General features: G+C 40.8%; 1 protein-coding gene across 7 annotated transcripts in view; it reads left to right on the forward strand.

The window, feature by feature from the left end:
• ZBTB20 (zinc finger and BTB domain containing 20) overlaps positions 1–22349 on the forward strand; it is a 471737-nt gene that overhangs the window by 440740 nt on the left and 8648 nt on the right. For all 7 annotated transcript variants that reach the window (XM_028726550.2, XM_028726549.2, XM_028726546.2 and 4 more), the window contains one exon: positions 5487–5674. In XM_028726550.2, the coding sequence (XP_028582383.1) occupies positions 5487–5674 (188 nt within the window). The remainder of the gene's footprint in view (positions 1–5486; positions 5675–22349) is intronic.

The following is a 22349-nucleotide window of genomic DNA, read 5'->3' on the forward strand; positions in this document are numbered from 1 at the left end:
GCAGGGTGACCAGGAGGAAGATTCTAAAGGAAGTTCTCTCTGTTTGTAATGTAGCCTTGCGCTAGCTGGTGCTCTGCTGCCCTCTGAAGGCTTACTCCTGCAATTGGCAGCCACCGAGGTTTCACAAGAACTTTCACATGCTGTGCTCTCTCAAACATACCAGGCTTATATAATTTCTTTATATAACCAGAGACAATGTTCTTGATTAATAGAAAAGTGGCTTTGCTCCCTATTGTGCGATAAGGTGCTTTCCTGAATATTTCTTCATTTCTGAATCCTTTACAGTACAAAATTGTTTTTCTCACAGTTTTGTGAGAGAAAACTTTTTATGAGGGAAAAGGGGAAGCAGAAAATAGAATCGTTTTCTAAGATAAATGGCTTTGTTTTTAATGAATCTGTGCTTTTTCCGATTATAATTTTTTTCTCCTTGCACTCCAGATTTTGTATGAAGGTTTTCATTCCAGATTCCCTCATATTTGAATTTTATGTAACTTCACTAATAAATATCTCATGATATTTGTGCATATGTGTGTTAGCTATTTACTTCTTCACACAGCACTTAGTTAAACTATGGAACTTGCTCCCACGGGAGGCTGTGATGGCTTTAAAAGAGGAGAAGACAAATTTGTGGAGGACAAGGCTATCAACAGCTACTAGCCACAATGGCTATGTTTTGCCGTCACCATCAGAGGCATAATGCTGTGAATACCAGTTGTTGGGAATCACAGGTGGACAGAATGCTGTTGTGCAGTTTGCAGGATTCCTACCGGCATCTGGTCAGCCACTGTGAGAGCAGGATGCTGGACTCGATGGGCCATTGGCCTGATCCAGCAAGCTTGTTCTTTGTTCTTATATGCAGACAATTCAAATACAGTGGTACCTAGGATTACAGACGTTTCAGGTTACAGACTCCACTAACCCAGAAATAGTACCTCGGGTTAAGAACTTTGCTTCAGGATGAGAACAGAAATTGCGCAGCAGCGGTGGGAGGCCCCATTAGCTAAAGTGGTACCTCAGGTTAAGAACATTTTCAGGTTAAGAACAGACCTCCAGAACGAATTAAGTTCTTAACCGGAGATACCACTGTATCTGCTAGTTGTATAGGTCTACCTGCCTTTCACCATCTCTCCACAATTACCAGCATGTGTTTCTCGCCCCTTAACATTTCTGGTCAAATTATTTTGTGTTAGCTGTTGAAGAAAAACAGTTCAACCTGTAAATCAAAAGAAAAAAATGAGCTGGACCCATGTTTTTAAATATTCTGTTTTCCAGCATTTATTGTTGTTTGTTTTTTTCCTCTGCCCTTGGGAAATTGTGGGGTTTTTTGTCATTTTGTTAAAACTGAACATTATTGTTGAGTTCATTTTCTTGTTTTTATCATTCCAACTCAAGTCTGTATCTTTTCTGCTTTTAATCTCTTCTACAACCTGATCCTGTGCAGGAAGCACAAAGTACTAGTTTTCACAGAAACGTTTGTCTTTGAAACCTACCCTTCCATCATATGGCATTGTATTTCTGATTTTTACTTCAGTGTTCCCATCCTCAAAAGATGCCTTATCCGTAGTCCTCTTAAAACTTTCTGGATCTTTCCAAACAAACATAAAAGAATTTGCTTTTATATCTGCTAAAGCAGTATCAACATTTATCCAGAGCATTTTATCTTCATCCGCGCTTTACAGATATAGGGATAGGGATAAACTTACAGCAGGGTATTTTTAAAGAAAGATGGTGTGGCGGTTTTCCTGATATTTTGGGACATATGAACCCCAGTGCTAAAAGGTAAGATAGGGCACAACTCTGAAACAGAACATATTTTAAAACAAAACGTGCTAACATGGCATATTTAACAACTTCAAAATGGCACTGGAAGTGGGGAAGGCTTTCGTCACACATTTATTTGAATACTTGCCTGGGTGCCATAGGTGACAAGGAATTCCACCGAGAACTCTGTGGAATTTCTGAGTGCGTGCATTGGTGGAAAAGGGGTGGATTACTGTCTCTTCTCTGCCTGCTTGCTGGTTTCCATGCTCAAGATTGAGAAAGGCAAACCTGACTGAGTAGGGATAAATTGCTCCATCCCTTTTCCACAAACCCATTGTATATCTGAGCAGCTGCTGAGGGGGAAAAGGTCCATGGGAAACTAAGCATGCTGGTAGATAATGGATGGAGGGATTCATTCCTTCTCCACCAGGCTACTTGGCAGTGAGGAACATTTGGCCCTCCTGCTGCTGTTTGATTCCATCAATCCAAGCCAGTATGGCTAGTGTAGACTCCCCCTTACCTTTTAAGTACTCAATCTTGCTCTGATCTTAAAGGAGACTCATAAAGGTTTTTAAAGGCTTCTCCTGCTTCCCTTTTCAGTTCCTGATCTCTGCAACAAAGTGCTTTAAATCAGCCTTGTCACTTCCATTAGAAGCACGGGGACTCTCTTAAAGTGACCCTAGCTAGATGACCCAGTTCTGTTGGGGGTGGAGCAGCAGGTGTGGCTGGGGCTTCATATGAAAAATCAATAACTATTCAACAGTGAAAACAGCTGGTGCTTCATTTCTTAAGGAAGCACACAAACTGGTAAGATGTACCCGTGCCCAAGAAATTAAACCACTGAGCATTCACCTGCTAAATTCCACAGATTTATTCAGAAAGTTTTGTTTTTTTATAGGCCAACACAAAGGGGTTTTTTGTTTGCATTGTCAATCTTGAAAAGTTACTATTAATTATTATTTTTTACTACCCTAAGAATATATTGATAATAAACGTCTGTCCCGTTTAGCTAATAAGTTCAAAGAATCTATATTCCCTAAATGATTATGACAGCCATTTTTCAACCTAAATATTGTCTTCATAAAAACTGTTACTGACTAAAATAAGTGTGACCACAGCTGCCTATTTCTCTAAATTAAAGTGGATGCCACACCAATTTCAAATCAGTAGGCACCAACTTCTTTCAGTCCCTAATGTTCACTTTTAAGCAAGCCACATTCACCAATATGTTATTAAAATTCACTCAATTCCACTTGCTCCAATGACCTAATGGTGGTAATCAAAAATGTACTAGTGTCAAAGCAATAAATAAATAAACTGATGGTCACCTTTCCCCTGCTCACAGATTCACCTCAAAAGTGTGCTGCGTAACAATCTCAACTAAGGGAGCCGTGGTTTCTTGAAACAAGCCAGGATAAAACCATAGTTTCATATCCAGGCAGTTCAGAAACCACAGTTTAAACAAGCTGAAGTGAGTTCAGACATAAGAGGAAGCTGTGGTGTGTTTAGAAATGGGAGCTTAAAATTCAAATCTCCTCTTTGCGGTCACACAAGGAGAGGGGAGAGAGAAGTGTGCAAACTTGAGGTTCATGTAGGCTTGTTCGCATAGCAGGGAAGCCATGTTTTCCCATTAGGTCTGAACCAACCCATAGTGTCCAGCTGGCTTTGTTTCCTACTGCAGAACAAAGAGAATATGAACTGTTCTTCAGAGGTGCAATCAGTTAATAATAGTAGTAGCAGTAATTGCTTTGGACTAATTAGATTGAGTCTAGTAATAGAATATGCATAATATTTTTCCCTCCAAGCTGTTATTGGAGGGTAGATAGTCGTTGTAAGAACCACTCTGTTGCACCAATTGTTAATGAAGTACAATTCTAGCAGTGGTATTTACTCTGATGTTAAAAAATATAATAATGAGAGAATGGTACAGTATCACATTTCCATTAATGTAAATGTGGAGTTTGTAGGAAATAAATTATCCATTTTTCCTTAAAGAATTATCAGTGCAATGAACAACCCACTGAATTAATTGGCAAAGCTCCTATTGGCTATAAATTTCATATTTATTAGTAAGAATGTTCTTTATCTTGACTGTTTTTAAAATATAGTCATATATGTTGAAAGGAGTGTTGTTTTAATTGATTGCATTGGAAATACATCAATGCAGACCACTAAAATACAAGGTTACATTGTGCTGTACTGGAATAACCTTCTTCATCCCAGTTCTCAAGTGTAGCATCATACTATGTGGATTGCCATGGAAACTACTTGGGCTCTCTATGTCTGCTTCCTTACATAAGCATGGCAAATAGTGTGCAATAAGAAGTAATTTTAGCACCTGGACAGAGGATTGGCTTCAAACCCCTACTTCATGTACCACTGTGTAATATGAACTAGCATTTTTTGTTCCACCAATGTGCAATGGCTTTGCAATTTGCAATATCATATGCAAAAGTAGATAGAGCTTCTGTGCTTTTCAAAATTGTGTGAAGTGGAACCTTTGGCAGGCACCACTTATGTAGGAGTGAGAGAAACTGCACCTGCTAATATTCTTCCTTTTATGCAACTATTAAAGGTCCAAGAATCTTTCATCCTTTACACCACTGTGCCTTTATACTCTGGGTCCATTTATACTCTGGGTCTATTTTCTCCTGGATTAGCTGCTGTTGACTATTTCACCTTTTATGGCCCATTTGATTCCCAATGTGGCCAGTTCCTGAGTGGAAGCAAGTGGGTTTTTTCTTAACAGCTTCAAGAAAGGCAGGGACTAGCAAGTTCTCTGAGCAGGTTTCAGAGTGTCCCATGAGCAGACCTGAGAGTGACACATAAAGCAGAGGTGCCATTTTACTGGTTGATCTTGGTATCAAGCACCTTCTGCTTCAGCATAATTTATTTATTTTTAATATAAAGAATTATGCTACACTTTAGAAATCACTTGCAGGGAAATAATTTTATCCAAAATTCAAAGTGAATGGAAGGTAATCTAAATCTGAATTCAACCAAGAAGCTCAGTGATAGCCTTGACTGCATCTTTGGCAAAGTTTTTGTCATTTGAGAAATGATAGGATGTATGTGTGACATTGCAATGAGCTCTAACTGTGGCGGGGAACCTGTTGCCCTCCCAATGTTATTTGACTCCAACTCTCTTCACCCCCAGGGCCATATTTCCCCCAACACTGCTCTGCGCTAGTAAAAATAAATAAACTACATGTTTGTTGCCTATATTGCAACATGTGGTTTTTGCTCCTATACATCTTCATCTAGGTGTGATCAGTTTAATGAAGATTTCTGGCATACATAAAATCATGCTCACTATTTTGAGACATTTTGGTTGGTAATAATAACTAATATGGCTATTGCCATGCTGTGATTAATAATAATAATAATAATAATAATAATAATAATAATAATAATAGGATGTTAGTTTTTAGCCACTGGCTTTCAGTAGTATCTGAATAACCTAAACCAGTGGAGCAGGTTTGTCCTTCTGTGAACTCCTCAAAAATACTATTGCATGTTTTTGAATGGCATGTTTTTAATATGATACATTGATCATTGTATCTGAGTAAATATGAGAACTGGCACCTTTCCATATAAGAAGTATTCAGAAGAGGATTCCTCCCTTTAAGTTGGCCACAAAAAAGAGCTTTCTCTTAACAATTCTAAAAATGCTGTTTCCTGCATATGCAACAAGTTCCTTCAAAGGTCTCTTTGTTTGTTTTCAGGAAGAAACCCAAGACAGCTGAAAAACAGAAAGAGCCTGAGGAGAATGAGATTACGCAGACGGGTGCATACAGCGCCAAGTCAGGCCTTCCCTGCCTGAACTTTGAAACTGTCCCATCTTTGAGCCCAGCTCTCATCCATTCATCACATTCAGCAAGAAACCTGCACGCACACACAGGGTCACCTGATTGTGAGTACAATACTGCAGTTGTGGGGTATCGGTGTATATACTGAAACATGTTCTCCCGGGTTTCTTAGCATCAACCCATACTGTCAAAACAAAGACCTCTTCACTCAGATTATTGGATTTTTCAGGACATATGAATTATTCATACAGACAGACTCTGATTTGTAGGAAGTAACTTTTAATGAATTCATTTTCATTCATATCCAGACCATATTATTCATTTGTTTAGCTTATATGGAAGACTCAGGAGCAAGTGCTGAATATTATTGTTATTATTACACTTAATTTATTAATTGCCTTCTAAACCACTGTCTCTAAGGTGATTTACACATAAAATAATAAATCTAAAAACACCAGTGCAACAAATACATTAAAAAAACAAGATGAAAACTCTAAGAAGTGGATACTCATTGTAAAATGGTATATAATAAAAACATACAAAACACTGTTTAGCAAAGATAGGCTGAAGCCTTTTATTATTATTATTTGAGTCATATTATTTCTCACTGGCTGTTCCATAGTTGTGGAACTTCCCTAACTTTACAAACATGTAGAAAACTCAAAAACTTTCTGATTTTGCAGATCATGAAGGAGACGGTCCCTAAACACTGTTGACTTTCATACACTAAGGACTTTGTAGATCCAGGTCACACACTGGGCCTTAGAAGAGTATAAAGATCCAGTGCAGATAGCAGACCTCAGTGCCGCCAGTAGCCTAACCCAGTCAGGAATTGCCTCACAACACTTTGCACAGTCCCTACTTTATGGAATCATTTTGGCGGGAAAGAACAAAGACATTTCATAATGGCCCTACATATCTACATTATCTATCTATCTGTGGTGGTAGTGAAAAACAGCTAGCAGCATTCTTATAATCAGTGCTGCTGCTACAGTATAGCATACTGAATAGATTAACAGTTTATTTTAGAAACAGATTATTTCATAAAGTTACAGTCCAGTGCACATCTGCTTGGGAGTAAATCCCACTGTGCAATGTGAGACTTACTTCCAAATCTCATCTGAGCTAAAGATGTCACTCCAATCCTTTGTCCAAAACTGGATTTCCTATTCATACACTAAGATTTACCCCACACTTTCGAACAATGGAAAACCGTCATTTTGCCACCCACAAAAAATATCATTTTCTTATTCACTGTGTAGGATACCTATACAGTGGTACCTTGGTTTTCAAACGTAATCCATCCCGGAAGACCGAGTTCTGAAATGTTCAAAAACCCAATAGCCAACAGCTAGGCCTCAGGATCTTGCACTCAGCAGAAGCCATGTGGCATGTTCAACTTCTGAGGTGTGTTCAAAACCTGAAGCATTTACTTACGGGTTTACGGCGTTCGAAAACCGAGATATTCATCAACAGACACATTCGAAAACTGAGGTACCACTGTACTACATAAGACCAGACATCAGTCTAAACTCCATACTAGCCCCTGAAATCACCCTTCTCCTTTAAGCAAGGTCAAATACCCATCCATCCAAGACATCTGAAGGCAGTCCTGTTTAGGGAAGTTTTTAATGTTTGAAGCTATATTTTGTTTTTAATGTTCTGTTAAAAGCCACCCAGAGTGGCTGGGGAAACCCAGCCAGATGGACAGGGTAGAAATAATAAATTCTTCTTCTTCTTCTTCTTCTTCTTCTTCTTCTTCTTCTTCTTCTTCTTCTTCTTCTTCACGACCCCAAAATTCACCCCTTCATTTGGCACAAGCAGCATGCCAATCAGATCCCCATCCAAACCTCAAACATTATGCTCATCAGGCACCCATCTGAATCCCAAACTCCAGCTCTTTCCCCATTGCCAAATGATTGTATGGGTATAAAAATTATATTTTTCTTTTGTTGAGACCAGATGCTCTTCTGAATCACATACCCTGATGCATCTTAGCCTTATAGGAGAAGAATGCCATTAAAATTAAGGTTTGCTGTTTCTCGCTTACAAGTCACAGGTCATTGTCCTGCTGATTTGAGAGCAATAATTGCCCTTTCCTCCTCCGCTGTAACCTGTGTATGCTAGATAATATTGATAGATACACATGGAAGACTGTGTAGGTGGAAAGGACTACAGATTTCAAATGGAAGAATCCTCTGTACTGTATGCATCCCTTCCAAATGTGGTCACTGTAGGGCGGGGTGGCCAACCATTCAGATTCCTCTCCTGATGAGAGTTGCAGTCTAGCAGCATCTGCAGGACACCACTCTGGCTCCCCCTTCTCTAAGGATTCCACTCAAAGCATCTCTGGCTGGTTATCACTGCTGTGATGTGCAAATGAAATGCTCAAGGAACTTTGCGGTAAGGTGCGGTGAAGGATTCTGCATCAAATACAGTTCTAAAACATATTCAAGAACATTCCACCACAGCTTCTCAGACAAGCTGCAACTTCTGCACTGCTAGATAATGCAGTTGTATAGTGCACACATCGTTGACATGGATTGAACCTATAAAAAGGAAAAAATAAAACAATTGCAATTTCAGTGGCATTCTTAAATTAAAAATTAGTGTCACTGGATTTTTCAAAACTGATGGTGCCCACCTGAAACTGCACTGTGACAGAATGATTATTTTGCCATTCAAGTTATCTTAGATTTGAACTAAACAGAATATAGTTCAGCATTCCCCATATTTAGCATTCCCCAAACTAAATATGATGGACCTGTTGCAAGTCTTTAGGTCTGTTGTATGTTTAATTCAAAGACGTCAATACAAGCTCTTTACTTTTATTTAATTATTCCCTTTTCGTTTTATATTGAATTTGAAATTACCGTGTAGCTGAAACCAGTTGCAAAAAGTATGACATTTCTGGTCAGCTGTTTAATATACTGAAGCTTTACAACAATTCCAGCAACAAAGCCCTTTAGATGAATTGGGCATATGTAAAATCTCAGTTTCCCTAATGATTTGGGGATGTCATAGTTTCCTTCTTCTGATGTGGTTTTAAAATGAAAATTTACAAGCAGGAAAAAAGGAAGAAGCCAGCTTCCAAAGCCAACCAGACTTTGTGGAGGCCAATAAAAAAAAAATCAGGTCATTGCAATAAAAGTAAGGTTATCCATTTCTTTTTTAAGTTAGAAAACAACAACCTGTCTAAGCACAAAGGTTGGAAGTTAGCCATGTTATTGGTATTATTGTTAACTGAAATCACTTTAGCTACCATTTACTCTTTCTTCTTTCATACATTCTAACATTTTTAGGAAGCAGTGCCCACACACAAATCTGTTCACATTTTATGACCAACGCAAAATTGGCTTACAGTCGTCTCTAAGAGGAAAAATAAAAAATGAGCAAGTGTGGAATTAAGGCACGCTATATGTTTTATTTTCCAGCAAACAATCTGTTTAACCTTTTCACAGAAATTAGAAAGTTAATTAGTTAGTGAGACTTGAGGTATCATCCCAATATTTGTTTACAAAACAAGTTAGGAAGCACGAAAGTGGCTTGGCATAAAGTCTGGGGATGGAATGAGCCATAGCAGTGTGATTTTCTTTTATTGCCTCACATCAGATGGCCACGGTCCTTTATGAGGCACAATAGTGTTTGAGTCCAGTGTCCGTTGCTGCTTTTGCCACTCTAAATTCTACGAATCAACTGCAAATTCAATCTTTATTTGCTTTAACAACTTATAGGCTGCCTTTCAACATAAAAGCTTTCCCAAGGTGACTTACAATCAGTATATTTAGCAGTGTTTCTTAAACCAAAATCCAAACATTTTAGGCTAAAAGAGGAACACAGAACCGTTCCTAAACCAGAATAATTTTTTAACTATTCAAAACAGAGAGCTGTGATTTTTTTTCTTGGAGGCAAGAATTCAATCCTTTTAGACCTCGGGCTGATGGCAGGGACCAGAGCGTACATTCCTTTGAAGAAAGGATATGGACTTGTATGTCCCTTTATATATCAGCTGCCGTGAGACAAACCACCTACTATAGACCAATCCTCAGTTAATCATGGAATTTGCTTTGGAAGTGGAAATGGGTTCTCATTCTTCCACATGCTCCAGGTGTTAATGTGGTCAAGTTCTGTGGAACTATAGGCACACACTGTTGAGATTCTTAGCTACTTCTCAAATACCATCTCAGCCACAAACTCTTTAGGCAAGGTGTTGTCCATTAGTCTTAGCCTCCCATCTCTAATAATAATCCAAAATAATTATGTACATGGTTCCCCAACAGAGACAGCTTGTTTCATCCAAGTACCTTATTATGTAATGCTGAGAATGCTGAACCCTGGAAAAGGTTTTTACTGGGCTCTCACCCCATAAATGCCTCCCAGCAACTGCTCATAAGACTGACAGTTTTGGAAATGACACAACTTTTATAAAATGCCTAGCCAGCCAAACTTAGAATGTGCACTTTTTTGTAACAGGCTCTTGGACTGTAAGGGGCTAATGAGACTGCCATATCATACAGGAATATTGTAAGGATTTTAAAAAAAAAATGTAGTTGAAGTTCTTTCACATATTAAAGGCACCATGTGATTGAAAGCCTCACCTGCATATTTCCTTTGATGAATGGTATATCAACAATACCTTTCTTTGAAACTAACAATGCACCTATTCTTGTAAATTTTCAGTAACTCACCAAAGAGAAAGTACTTAGTTTGGCACAATTTTTATTATGGATTTCAAGAATCATGTGATTTTCAGTAGTGGCATGAAGAATTCATATTGGCTTGCTACTTTTATCCAAGATCGCTGTATTTTTACAGTGCATTTTATGAAACCTAGAATACAATTATCTTTTTGTTCTGTCTCCAGCAGGGACCTAATTATTGTTGCTGATTGAGATATGTTTTCAGTAGATGTCGTACTTCTTTTAAGGAGTCACTTATAAAGGTAAAAACAAGAAGTCTAGGCTCAATATTTGTGTTTTGAATTATCTAGACCAGGTGGGAATAGGCAGCATACCTTCCCCCCTTTTACAGTATATAGTGCAATGTTTCTACTTCATAGCCCACAAGAGGATTATAATATAAATTTAAAAGTACTTTCTTAGTGGATATTTTGACATTTTTTATATATATATAAAATATTTATTAAAGAATTTAAACATTATAATCACCAAACACATATAAAACCATCACCAGAATACAATAAACAAAGAAAAACACAAAAAGAAAAAGAAAAGATTAACACATAATACAAAAAACATGCCACAACAAAATCAAATAATTAATAACCATATTTTCTTCACTTTTTGGACTTCCTCACATCTCTCGTTCCTGCGTTCCTAATTTATAAAGTTTTAAACAGCAATTTATCACCTTATTTCGATTCTTATTTTGTAATTTTCCAGTGTTATGTCTCTAACTTTAAATACTTTTATCAAGAGCTTAAATACTTAATTTAGACATAATATTAATCCAAAATTTGTCTTTTTCTCGAATTTCACCTACTCTCATATTCCTTTCAACTAGATTGCTGATGCCATGTTATTTTCAATCTTACATCCTTCTTAGCACTCATACAGTTTACAATGTTTTTATAAATAGTCCTTAAATTTTTTCCAATCCTCTTCCACTGCTTCTTCTCCCAGGTCTCGTATTCTGTCAGTCATTTCTGCTAATTCCATATAGACTATCAGTTGCGTCTGCCATTCTTCCAGCGTGGGCAAATCTTGGGTTTTCCAATGTTTGGCGATAAGTATCCTTGCTGCTGTTGTTGCATACATAAAGAATGTTCAGTCCTTCTTTAGCACCCTCTGGCCAACAATGCCCAAAAGGAAGGCCTCTGGTTTCTTAGGGAAGGTATACTTAAATACCTTTTTCAACTCATTATATATCATTTCCCAGAAAGCCTTGACCCTAGGGCAAGTCCACCAGAGGTGAAAGAACGTTCCTTCAGTTTCCTTACATTTCCAACATTTATTGTCAGGCAAGTGATATATTTTTGCAAGCTTGACTGGGGTCATGTACCACCTATATATCATTTTCATAATATTTTCTTTTAGGGCATTACATGCCGTGAACTTCACACCGGTGGTCCATAACCTTTCCCAGTAAGCAAACATGATATTGTACCCAATGTCCTGTGCCCATTTTATCATAGCTGATTTAACCATTTCATCTTGTGTATTCCACTTTAACAGCAGGTTGTACATTTTTGAAAGTACCTTGGTCTTAGGTTCTAACAGTTCTGTTTCTAACTTCGATTTTTCCACCTGGAATCCTATCTTTTTATCCAAGTTAAAAGCCTCTTTAATCTGAGCATAATGTAGCCAATCTCGCACTTTATCTTTTAGGATATTTTGACATTTTTAAGCACTGAAAATATGACTGGAACAGTGTAGTGTTAACATTTTGGAAAGCCTTTTTATAATAGAAATGCTAATATATGCATAAAAGTAGAAACCCACAACCAAATGTTTTGCTGTATTCTTGGGTCCTAATATCTATTTACAGTTCCAGATAGTCTGCAGCATCAACATTAGTTGAGACTCACAAGGGTTGGGGAGGCGACATTTTCCCCACCCTCCTAAAACCTTTCCCCTTTGTGTTATATAGCACTGAGGGATTCATGTTTGGAGTAGCTGCCAGCTCTGAACCTGAGTCCTGTCCAGCACTGGATAAAGTTTCTGGAAAATGAAAAATTACAAAGGTGTCCCCCTCCTGTAACATCTCTCTGTAGCACAGGAAGGAGAAGTGTTTATTTTGTTTGTAACTTCATGTCTCCCAACCGCTCCAGAACATTGTCAATGTCAGGGGCTTGGGTAGACCAAGTGCCTCCTTCCTTTTTGTTCCAAACTGACACTAAACTACCATCAACATTCCATGGCAGCCAGTTTCCTCCTCTTCTTCTTCAGCTGGCACCCCAACATCATGCAGCTGCTGAAAACCAATGAACACATACCGTATTTTTCGCCCCATAGGACGCACCGCCCCATAGGACGAACCTAATTTTTTTTGGGGGGGGAATAAAGAAAAAAAAATTTTCCCCCTCCCCAGGCACAGGGCAGGCGCGGGGGAAGCCCTGGAGCGCGGGCAGCTCCGCGCCACCCTCCGCAGCCCCGCGTGGCTTCGCGCCGGGATCCAGAGGGTGGCGCAGAGCTGCAGGAAGCCCTGGAGCCCAGGCAGCTCCGCGCCACCCTCCGCAGCCCCGCGCGGCTTCGCGCCGGGATCCGGAGGGTGGTGCAGAGCTGCAAGAAGCCCTGGAGCTCAGGCAGCTCCGCGCCACCCTCTGGAGCCCCGTGCGGCTTCGCGCCGGGATCCGGGGGGTGGCACGGAGATGCAAGAAGCCCTGGAGTGCAGGCAGCTCCGCGCCACCCTCCGCAGCCTCCTACGGAGGGCGCCCCGTGCTCCGCGCTGCCGGCTGCCGCCCGCAAGCCGTGCACGCCCGGGGGGAGTTCCCCGGGGCGCGCAAGGCTTGCGGACAGCTGCGTGAAGCGCGGGGCGTCCTCCGAAGGGCGCCCCGTGCTCCGCGCTGCAGGCTACCGCCCGCAAGCCTTGCACGCCCGGGGGGAGATCTCCCAGGTGCGCAAGGCTTGCTGACACCCGCGCGAAGCACGGGGGTCCTACGGAGGGCGCCCCGTGCTTCGCGCTGCCGGCTACCGCCTGCAAGCCTTGCGCGCCCGGGGGGAGTTCCCCCGGGCGTGCAAGGCTTGGTGATAGCTTCCTGGAGCCTGGAGAGCGAGAGGTGTCGGTGCGCACCGACACCTCTCGCTCTCCAGGCTCCAGCGAAAGCCTGCATTCGCCCCATAAGACGCACACACATTTCCCCTTCATTTTTGGAGGGGGAAAAGTGCGTCTTATAGGGCGAAAAATACGGTAAATCTCTGTTTGTGCAGCTTGACTTTTTTCAGAAGTGTTACTTTGGATAAGGATCTCTGGCCAAATAACAAATGACTGTACAGCAACATATGAATGTTTGCATCTATTGCTGAATTATTTTTGTTGTTAGATTACAAGGGAAATGATACGTTACATTCAACAGCCATTTAATGACATCACTCTGATAGCTTTACCAGTTTTAGCTCATTGCATTTCAAGTCATCCTAATAGAAACTCCTTTCCTGTCACAACTAAATTGTTAATTTTATCTATACCACCTTCCGCTGAAAGTCTTAAGGTGGTTTACAACAGTTTCAAGATTGGTTATGGGCTGATCTACAAAAACTAGCAACATACTCCCATGCAAGTGCTTCAGCACATTGGACAACCACTGTGTTTGGGGCTGGTACATTCATGACAAGTTACAGTTTACAGACTTTTCCCCCATTAGACCATAAATTAGTTTTGTGTTGTCTGAAGTATTTCCTTTTGTCCTGAATCTCCTACCAATCAGTTTCATTGGGTGACCTGTTTCCTGTATTATGTCATACAGTTTGGTCATGGCCACTAGCTTAAATAGCTTTGAAAAACGATTAAACAAATTAAAGGAGGAAAAGAAAGAGAATTGTCTATCCACTTTCTCTATGCCATGCATAATTTTAGAAATCTTGTTCATGTACCCCCCCCCCCAAGTTGTCCTTTTTCCCCGAAATGAAAAAGCCCCAAGCATTCTAACCTTTCTTTATAGAAGGGTTGTTCCAGTACTCTTGAATTTTTACTACTCTGGATAATTTAGTATCATCTGAAAATTTAGCCACCTCAGTGCTCACCCTAACTTCAGATCATTTGTGTAGAAGTTTTTTTAAAAAAGAAAACCAGTCCCAATACAAATCCTTGGGGGATTTTACTTTTTACTTTCTTCCATTGTGAAGACTACCCTTTTATTCCTACTCCCTGCTTCTTGTTCTTTAACTTTAATGACAATATATATTCTGATTCCATGTCTGTTAAGTTTACTCCAGAGTCTGTGATGAATGACTTTGTGAAAAGCTTTTTGAAAGTTTTAAGTATGCGGTGTGTACCAGATCACTCTATGAGCATGCTCAAAAAACTCTTTTTAACGTTTGTGAACTTACTTTTGCAGAACACATGCTGGCTCTTCTTTAGCACAATTTTTTTCTTTAATAATGCTTTTAACCACTTTGCCTAACTGCTATTTGTACGAGCAAGTTGCTCCACATAGGATTCATCTTGGTATGGTCAGCAGTATAGTATCTGCTTGGCATGCAGAAGGCCACAAGCTCAATTCCCATCATCTCCACACAGGGCTGGGAATGGGAAACCCCAAAGAGCTGCTGTCAGTAAGTGTACACATTACTGTTACACGTCACCCCAGTCTCTGAGAAGTGAGAGAATCCAGGGTTTCCAGGCACTTACCCAGGTTCATTTACCTTGGAACAGGGGTGGAGGAAGGGGGTGCGGTAGGTGTGGTCCACCCTGGGTGTCACCATTGAGGGGGGTGACAAAATGCCGGGTGGCACTCACTGCGGGGCCTGCAGCGCACCCAAGCCACACGTCTCTCCTGGGAGAGATGCGTGGCTTGGGCGCGCGTAGGCTCTGCACTGCCCAAACGGTTGACCCGCTGCCTCTCCCCCAACTGTAGGTCGGCTGAGTGGGAGGAGGCAGGCAGACTGGAGGCCCCGCCCTCACCCCGCCGCTATGGGTGGCTTGCTCCGCTCCTGGGCGCTCTACCCCAGGCACCCGAGCAGCTTCCTTCCCGGCTGCCTTGGAATGAAGGGCAGCAGAGACACTGGTATCTTTAGGATATATGGTTGTATTTACACATATATAACCTGGGTATAAGATAGACGGGCTCACAGCATTGACACAAGATCACAAGTTTTGATCCAGCAAAGAACAAGCATGTCTCTGTGTCTCCAGCTTTCCAGCCTGCTTCTAACTCAGCTCACACTGACTAGACTCTTATTGTTCTCTCCCTCTGGAAGCTAGGTGGGGGAGGCACACCCATTTCCTTCTTTTTCCTCACCATCACTTAGTTGTACCTCTTGCAACCTAGCCCATTCTTTTGGGATGCTGATGAGGACACTTAAGTGGCCAGCTAAGGCCATGGTCTCACCAAGAAATTTGTCTGACTAGTTCGGCAAACTCCTCTTGTTAGACTGTCACCTCACAGGATACCAGACTCAAAGAACTGGAAGGGACTCAGGACATTATCTAGACTGACCACTACCAAACCTACAACATTACTGGCTAAGATGAACCAATGATTTGACTTGGTATAAGGGAGCTTCCCATGTTCCTATGCACAATCATGGTGACACTTTATCAAGCAGCAACAATTTCTTCTTCTTCTTTGGCGATCACTCGTAGCTGATAAGATTGTCTTCCATGAATGTGGTCTTAACAATGTGTCCATAAGTTACAGTGGAGGCCAATTCTGGATCCGCACATCGTTCCACAGTGGGGACATATGTTTCCAGGTGGGAGTTGATCATGGTGAGGACTTGCCAAACGTGCCTCCCTCTTAGCTTGTTTCTCCCTTTCGTCCTGAGTTCATCCATGATGCCTTTGGTGAAGGCTGTTCTCTAACTGGAGCACTTGCAGGCCGGTGTTTATACTACATTATTTTATATTTGCTTTGAGAGCGTCTTTAAACCTCTTTTGTTGTCCACCGGCATTACACTTTCCTTTCTTAAATTGGGAATAGAGTAGTTGCTTTGGAAGATGATAATCAGGCATGACCATTCCAGTGAAGTTGATGTTGAATTGCATAATCTTAGTGACTGCATGTTTATGGCTAGATCATATGAATAGTGCCTCAGCCTCTGAAAGAGCACCTAAATGGTTGCATTATTTTCTGATGTTTTTCTTGCCATGAGCCAATTTCCCCCATGTTACAGATGCCCAACTGGCCTCCTCTAGAAGTTGGACATTTAGTGTCACTGATCCCATGCTGTGGAACGCTCTTCCAGCAGACATTTGGCAAGCATCCTAGCTTTTGACTTTCAGGCTGACAGACTTATGCAGTTGCTTAAAATGTTATTGATTAGTCTGTCATTTTAAATGTTGTTCTGTACTGTTTTAAATAGTGTTTTGCATTTTATTGGATACATGTTGTTGTGTACTGTCCCAATATTTTATGAGATGGTGGGATCTAAATACTTTTATTAATGAATGAATACATAATAGAATCATTGAGTGGGAAACTGGGGTAAAAATGGAATAAGTAATAAATAAATTTAGGTAAACTACATCACTGACAAGCTCAGTAGTAGCTCTGCACACTTCTGAGGTGCATCTGTGTGTGTGTGTGTTGTCATGAACTCATGCTTTTAGGAAATTCTCTTTCATCCCTTCTGACTCAGACTCTGTGTGTTGCTTATAAAAGGACAGGAATAAATAAATAAATAGAGATCATATCAACCTTTTAGCCTGGGTAGTTTTCAGCTACTAGCAAGTGCCTATTTAATGCAGTCAGGAGAGGACAATAGACAATATATAAAGCAAGGTATACATTGGATTGGGGAGGGACGCGGGTGCCGCTGTGGGTAAAACCTCAGCGCCTAGGACTTGCCGATCGTATGGTCGGCGGTTCGAATCCCCGCGGCGGGGTGCGCTCCCGTCGTTCGGTCCCAGCGCCTGCCAACCTAGCAGTTTGAAAGCACCCCCGGGTGCAAGTAGATAAATAGGGACCGCTTACCAGCGGGAAGGTAAACGGTGTTCTGTGTGCTGCGCTGGCTCGCCAGATGCAGCTTCGTCACGCTGGCCACGTGACCCGGAAGTGTCTGCAGACAGCGCTGGCTCCCGGCCTATAGAGTGAGATGAGAGCACAACCCTAGAGTCTGGCAAGACTGGCCCGTACGGGCAGAGGTACCTTTACCTTTATACATTGGATTGCAGTTTGGAATTGAAGAGAAAAATAAATATCTGTTCAATTTTTAGATTGTTTCCTGAATCGATTTAAGAATATGAAAGGGGAAATGTAACATGGTCAATTGCACGTAGAGATTTTCTTATCCCTGCTAAATGCAGATAGTGAAAATAGGGCTTTCTATGCATGCATATTGGTACACATGTTTAACTTCCATGCAGTTGGGAACCCTGCACAATCAGATTAAATATGAAGAATCTGTGCACTTTCCACTGTTGTTGTTGTTGTTTAGTCGTGTCCGACTCTTCGTGACCCCATGGACCAGAGCACACCAGGCACTCCTGTCTTCCACTGCCTCCCGCCGTTTGGTCAAACTCATGCTGGTAGCTTCGAGAACACTGTCCAACCATCTCGTCCTCTGTCGTCCCCTTCTCCTTGTGCCCTCAGTCTTTCCCAACATCAGGGTCTTTTCCAGGGAGTCTTCCCTTCTCATGAGGTGGCCAAAGTATTGGAGCCTCAGCTTCAGGATCTGTCCTTCCAGTGAGCATTCAGGGCTGATTTCCTTAAGAATGAATAGGTTTGATCTTCCTGCAGTCCATGAAACTCTCAAGAGTCTCCTCCAGCACCATAATTCAAAAGCATCAATTCTTTGGCGATCAGCCTTCTTTATGGTCCAGCTCTCACTTCTATACATCACTACTGCGAAAACCATAGCTTTAACTATTCGGACCTTTGTCGGCAAAGTTGATGTCTCTGCTTTTTAAGATGCTGTCTAGGTTTGTCACTGCTTTTCTCCCAAGAAGCAGGCGGCTTTTAATTTTGTGACTGCTGTCACCATCTGCAGTGATCATGGAGCCCAAGAAAGTGAAATCTCTCACTGCCTCCATTTCTTCCCCTTCTATTTGCCGGGAGGTGATGGGACCAGTGGCCATGATCTTAGTTTTTTTTTATGTTGAGCTTCAGACCATATTTTGCACTCTCCTCTTTCATCCTCATTAAAAGGTTCTTTAATTCCTCCTCACTTTCTGCCATCAAGGTTGCATCATCTGCATATCTGAGGTTGTTGATATTTCTTCCAGCAATCTTAATTCCAGCTTGGGATTCATCCAGTCCAGTCTTTTGCATGATGAATTCTGCATATAAGTTAAATAAGCAGGGAGACAATATACAGCCTTGTCGAACTCCTTTCCCAATTTTGAACCAATCAGTTGTTCCATATCCAGTTCTAACTGTAGCTTCTTGTCCCACATAGAGATTTCTCAGGAGACAGATGAGGTGATCAGGCACTTCCACTGTACACACATACAAATGCAGTTCTTGCTTTAATACAGAGGCAGAGGCAGCTAACCTGATCCTATAACTTGCATGTGTTTTGTATAGCTGTGAAGCCAAGCATATCAAGGGGCTATAGTGTTGGGGTTTTGTTTGTTTGTTTACTGCAATGGATATTCCTTTAATGAATACAGAACAGGTGGCATTTATTGGACAGAAATTTATTGAACAAAAATAGATTTCTACTTGTAGGAAGTTCTGACTGCTGAATTTTTGCTTGTTGGCTGGCTGTTAAAAGCAGTCAGAAAACAGTTGCAGTCCTACATTTGCACCTTCTTCCCAGATCGAACTGCTCAGAGCTCAAACTAGATAGTAACATTCATCAGCTTTCTTTTCTTGAGAAATGATGCCATCATGTGGCCATTTTTATGTACACATTGAAGAAAAAATCAGGTGTTTTGAATTTCCCTTTAGCTAACTTTATTGCTTATAATCCATCAACAGATTAACTACCACGTAAAATAAACAGTATCTTAATTCATTGAATGTGTTACTTGAAAGAATATTAGATTAAGGAATTGGTTTTAACACAGATAAATAATTTCTTTGGAATTGTTAATGGATTATTGGCAATAGTGCAATAAGATCTGAAATCATTTTACAAGGAGGAGTTCTGATTAAGTTTCTTTTCAAAACTGACACTGTTAATCATCTTTCATTTACATTATGCTTACAACTGAGCTCTAGCATTTTTTAATAATCAGATTTTACTTTTCCTGCATATTTTAAAGCTACCTAACAAGAATATTTTGGAATATGAAAATTTCAGAATTCTCTTTGGTTATTGGGGTTTAGTCTAATAATTAGTTAGAATTTTACTAGAATTATACTACTTTGGTTTGCAACTGTATGCATGCTTTTAATATAAGTGTAGCCCATTATGGAAATAAGTTAAGTTTAAGTCAGGAACTCAAGTCCAATTAACTGAAATCTAGTATTCTATCTGAATCTACAGCCTTAGTCACCCTTGTAAATCATAATTACTAGGCTCTGTGCAGCTCCAAGTAACATTTCATGCACACTCAAACACTACAATTAACAGTTCCACCATTCAGAATTCAGTACCTTCCTCTTATTTTAAAGTGGTTGTGTTAGCATAAAGGATCTGACATAATCTGATGTTTCATTCCAAACAGAATGGTACATGCATATTCCTGACTATTAGTAAGTTTTAAAGGGATAACAAAAACATTTTCCAGACCCTTGCCCGCAGGATAAAATCCCCTTGTCAGCCCCTGTCAGCATTCTGAAAGTATGACACATGTGCACAATCTGTGTTATATCACCCCTCCCTCCAGGCTATATGACCATTCATTGCTGGCTCGGGTAAGAATAGCCTTTGCATTTTCACACCCTTTCATTTGTGTGCCATTTCTGAATCAACCTGCTTTCACAAAAAGGAACAAACTCTTATACAGTAGTTTCTCAAGCAGAGTCCATTGGGATTTCTATGTTGATATTCACTGGGCAAAAGAGGGTCAGTTAACAAAGGCTGCTTCAATTCACAGAAACATTTCCCACTGTATTAACTTTAAAGAAAGTGGCAGGTCTGGGAACAGAATGAGACAGGAGTCCTTTCTTCTTCTTTGTTCTGAATATTCTATGCAGTGACAATTAGGTGAGTGAGTGAATTGATTTGTATATTTATCATAGAATCATAGAGTTGGAAGAGACCACAAGGGCCATATTCTTTAACAAATATTCTCAGTTAAAGAATATTTCAGATGTATGGATTATTTATTTGGATGCCATTTTTAAACGAATATTCTTAGTAGCCTGCGATGCACTTCTTTACCTCTGGCTTTGTTTCTGTAAAAGTGTCTTTTCATTCTTCCCCATTCCTGATACCGAAATTGGTGAATAATGAAGTGTTTGATTTAGTACATGTCAAAAGTAAGGCCACTCTGAGACAGGGTTAAGCCCAAAAGGCTTGAAGGCCCCTGCTTATCATTGAACTGGGCTATTTAAGCCTATTTTTCACACTCATTTTTGACAAGATGGCTTTTACCAGTCATTTTCAGATGGCAACCCTTTCTTCTGAATGTACCACACCTGGTGAGACATTAGATCCATGTCATCATGTATATTTCTCATGTACCGGAGAATGATTTCTTAAACAATTCTCTATGACATGGTAGATTTCAGCTGATGAGGGTACAGTTGGAGGTAATTGCCACTATGCAATAGTAATGAACGGAAGCCAGCTCTTTTGCTATATCAAAAGTGGTTGCAAAATCTGGTCTTCCTTTAGGAACCCATTTTCTTCAGGGGATGTTTCTTAGGCTTATTTTTTCTCTCCATCAGTCTTGCTTTTCTTTACTATTTACAAATTAATCCCTTTTCTTCCTCTTTTTCCTCTTGCGAGAGGGCAATTGGGGGTGGAGACATGGTATTAACCCCTGTCCTTTGCAAACATGGGTTCAAACCCTCACTTCTGGAAGCAAAGTTGCTTAGGGGAGCAGCTTGAAATGGGCAGGGAAGGGTTTAAATATCCTCTCCCTTCTCCACTCTGCCCCTCTGAAGTGGATTTTATTCTTTGAAGGAAATAATGTTGAGGGTTTAATAGGCATATTTAAGTTTCATATGTAGTTACACCCTATATTTCAGGAGTTGTGACTTGCATACATACTATCGTCTGTTGTCTGGTTATAAATATATTGAACATATCTGGGGACTTGGGAGAAGGTGTTTGCTTTACACCTAGAAAAATTGCTTATGAAACGTAAACGTGGGTGGGGTTTTAAATTCTCTAGACCTCTTATTCCAGAACAATTTTGCCTTTCACACTTAACATTTTAATTGCAGGTTCTGAATAAAGGTGCATTCAGAAAGGGCACAGTAATCAAATGCAACTGTAGTTCTTATCCTGGGAGGCAATGAATGGAGGTGGGTGGAAATTAACATAGGTTATGTTGAAAACACTGGGGTAACACTGGTGAACTAAAAACAATTGCTACATGAAGTGTGAAGTGGCTCCCAGACTTAAAGGAACTGTAACATTTCCAATGAGGTCCTGGTGGTTCTCGATAGTGTAGCCCCCTTGGCGGTGGTGGCAATGAGACACTGTGAGGATTCAGAGGTTTTCTGCAGAGCCGGCTCTACTGTTACCCAACAGCCTCATGTGGCAGATGCTGGAGTGGGGGTGGGAGGAGAGAAAGTGTTTGAGAGCAGAGCTAGTCTGCTCCCCTTAGGGAGAGTGTAAGATGTTGTCGCTTTACCTTTGTGGAAATCTGATTCAGCTGCCATTCCAGCCAGTTTCTGTCCAAGTCATGGGAGGGCACCATCTTGTCCTAGGCTTTGGGGAAGCCCTCAGTTTTGGTTTCTTAATTTGAGGCTAGGCTGGCCAACAGCTGTGTCGTTAGATGCCCTTCCCTTCCCCTGGCAATTAAGTACATTTTACCCCACCTCCTTACAGATGATAATGTGGGTGCCAGCTTAATCATAGTGGGTTTCAGGCACAGCAATTGCATACAGTAGCATTTGCCAACCAGGTGCCCTCCAGATGTTTCATTTGGACTACAGCTCCCATCAGTCCTATCATCATATTTGACAGGCTCCATCAGGCCTCTTTGCTCACTCCATCAGGTCTGGTGTGAAGGCCAGCTCCATCAGACACCACCTGTGCCTGAACTGTAACAGCGGGTCATTTATAGGAGCAACTGTTTAAGAACTGGTGCCCGAAT

The sequence above is a fragment of the Podarcis muralis genome, chromosome 4, assembly GCF_964188315.1.
Source record: "Podarcis muralis chromosome 4, rPodMur119.hap1.1, whole genome shotgun sequence".
Classification (NCBI taxonomy): Eukaryota; Metazoa; Chordata; class Lepidosauria; order Squamata; family Lacertidae; genus Podarcis; species Podarcis muralis.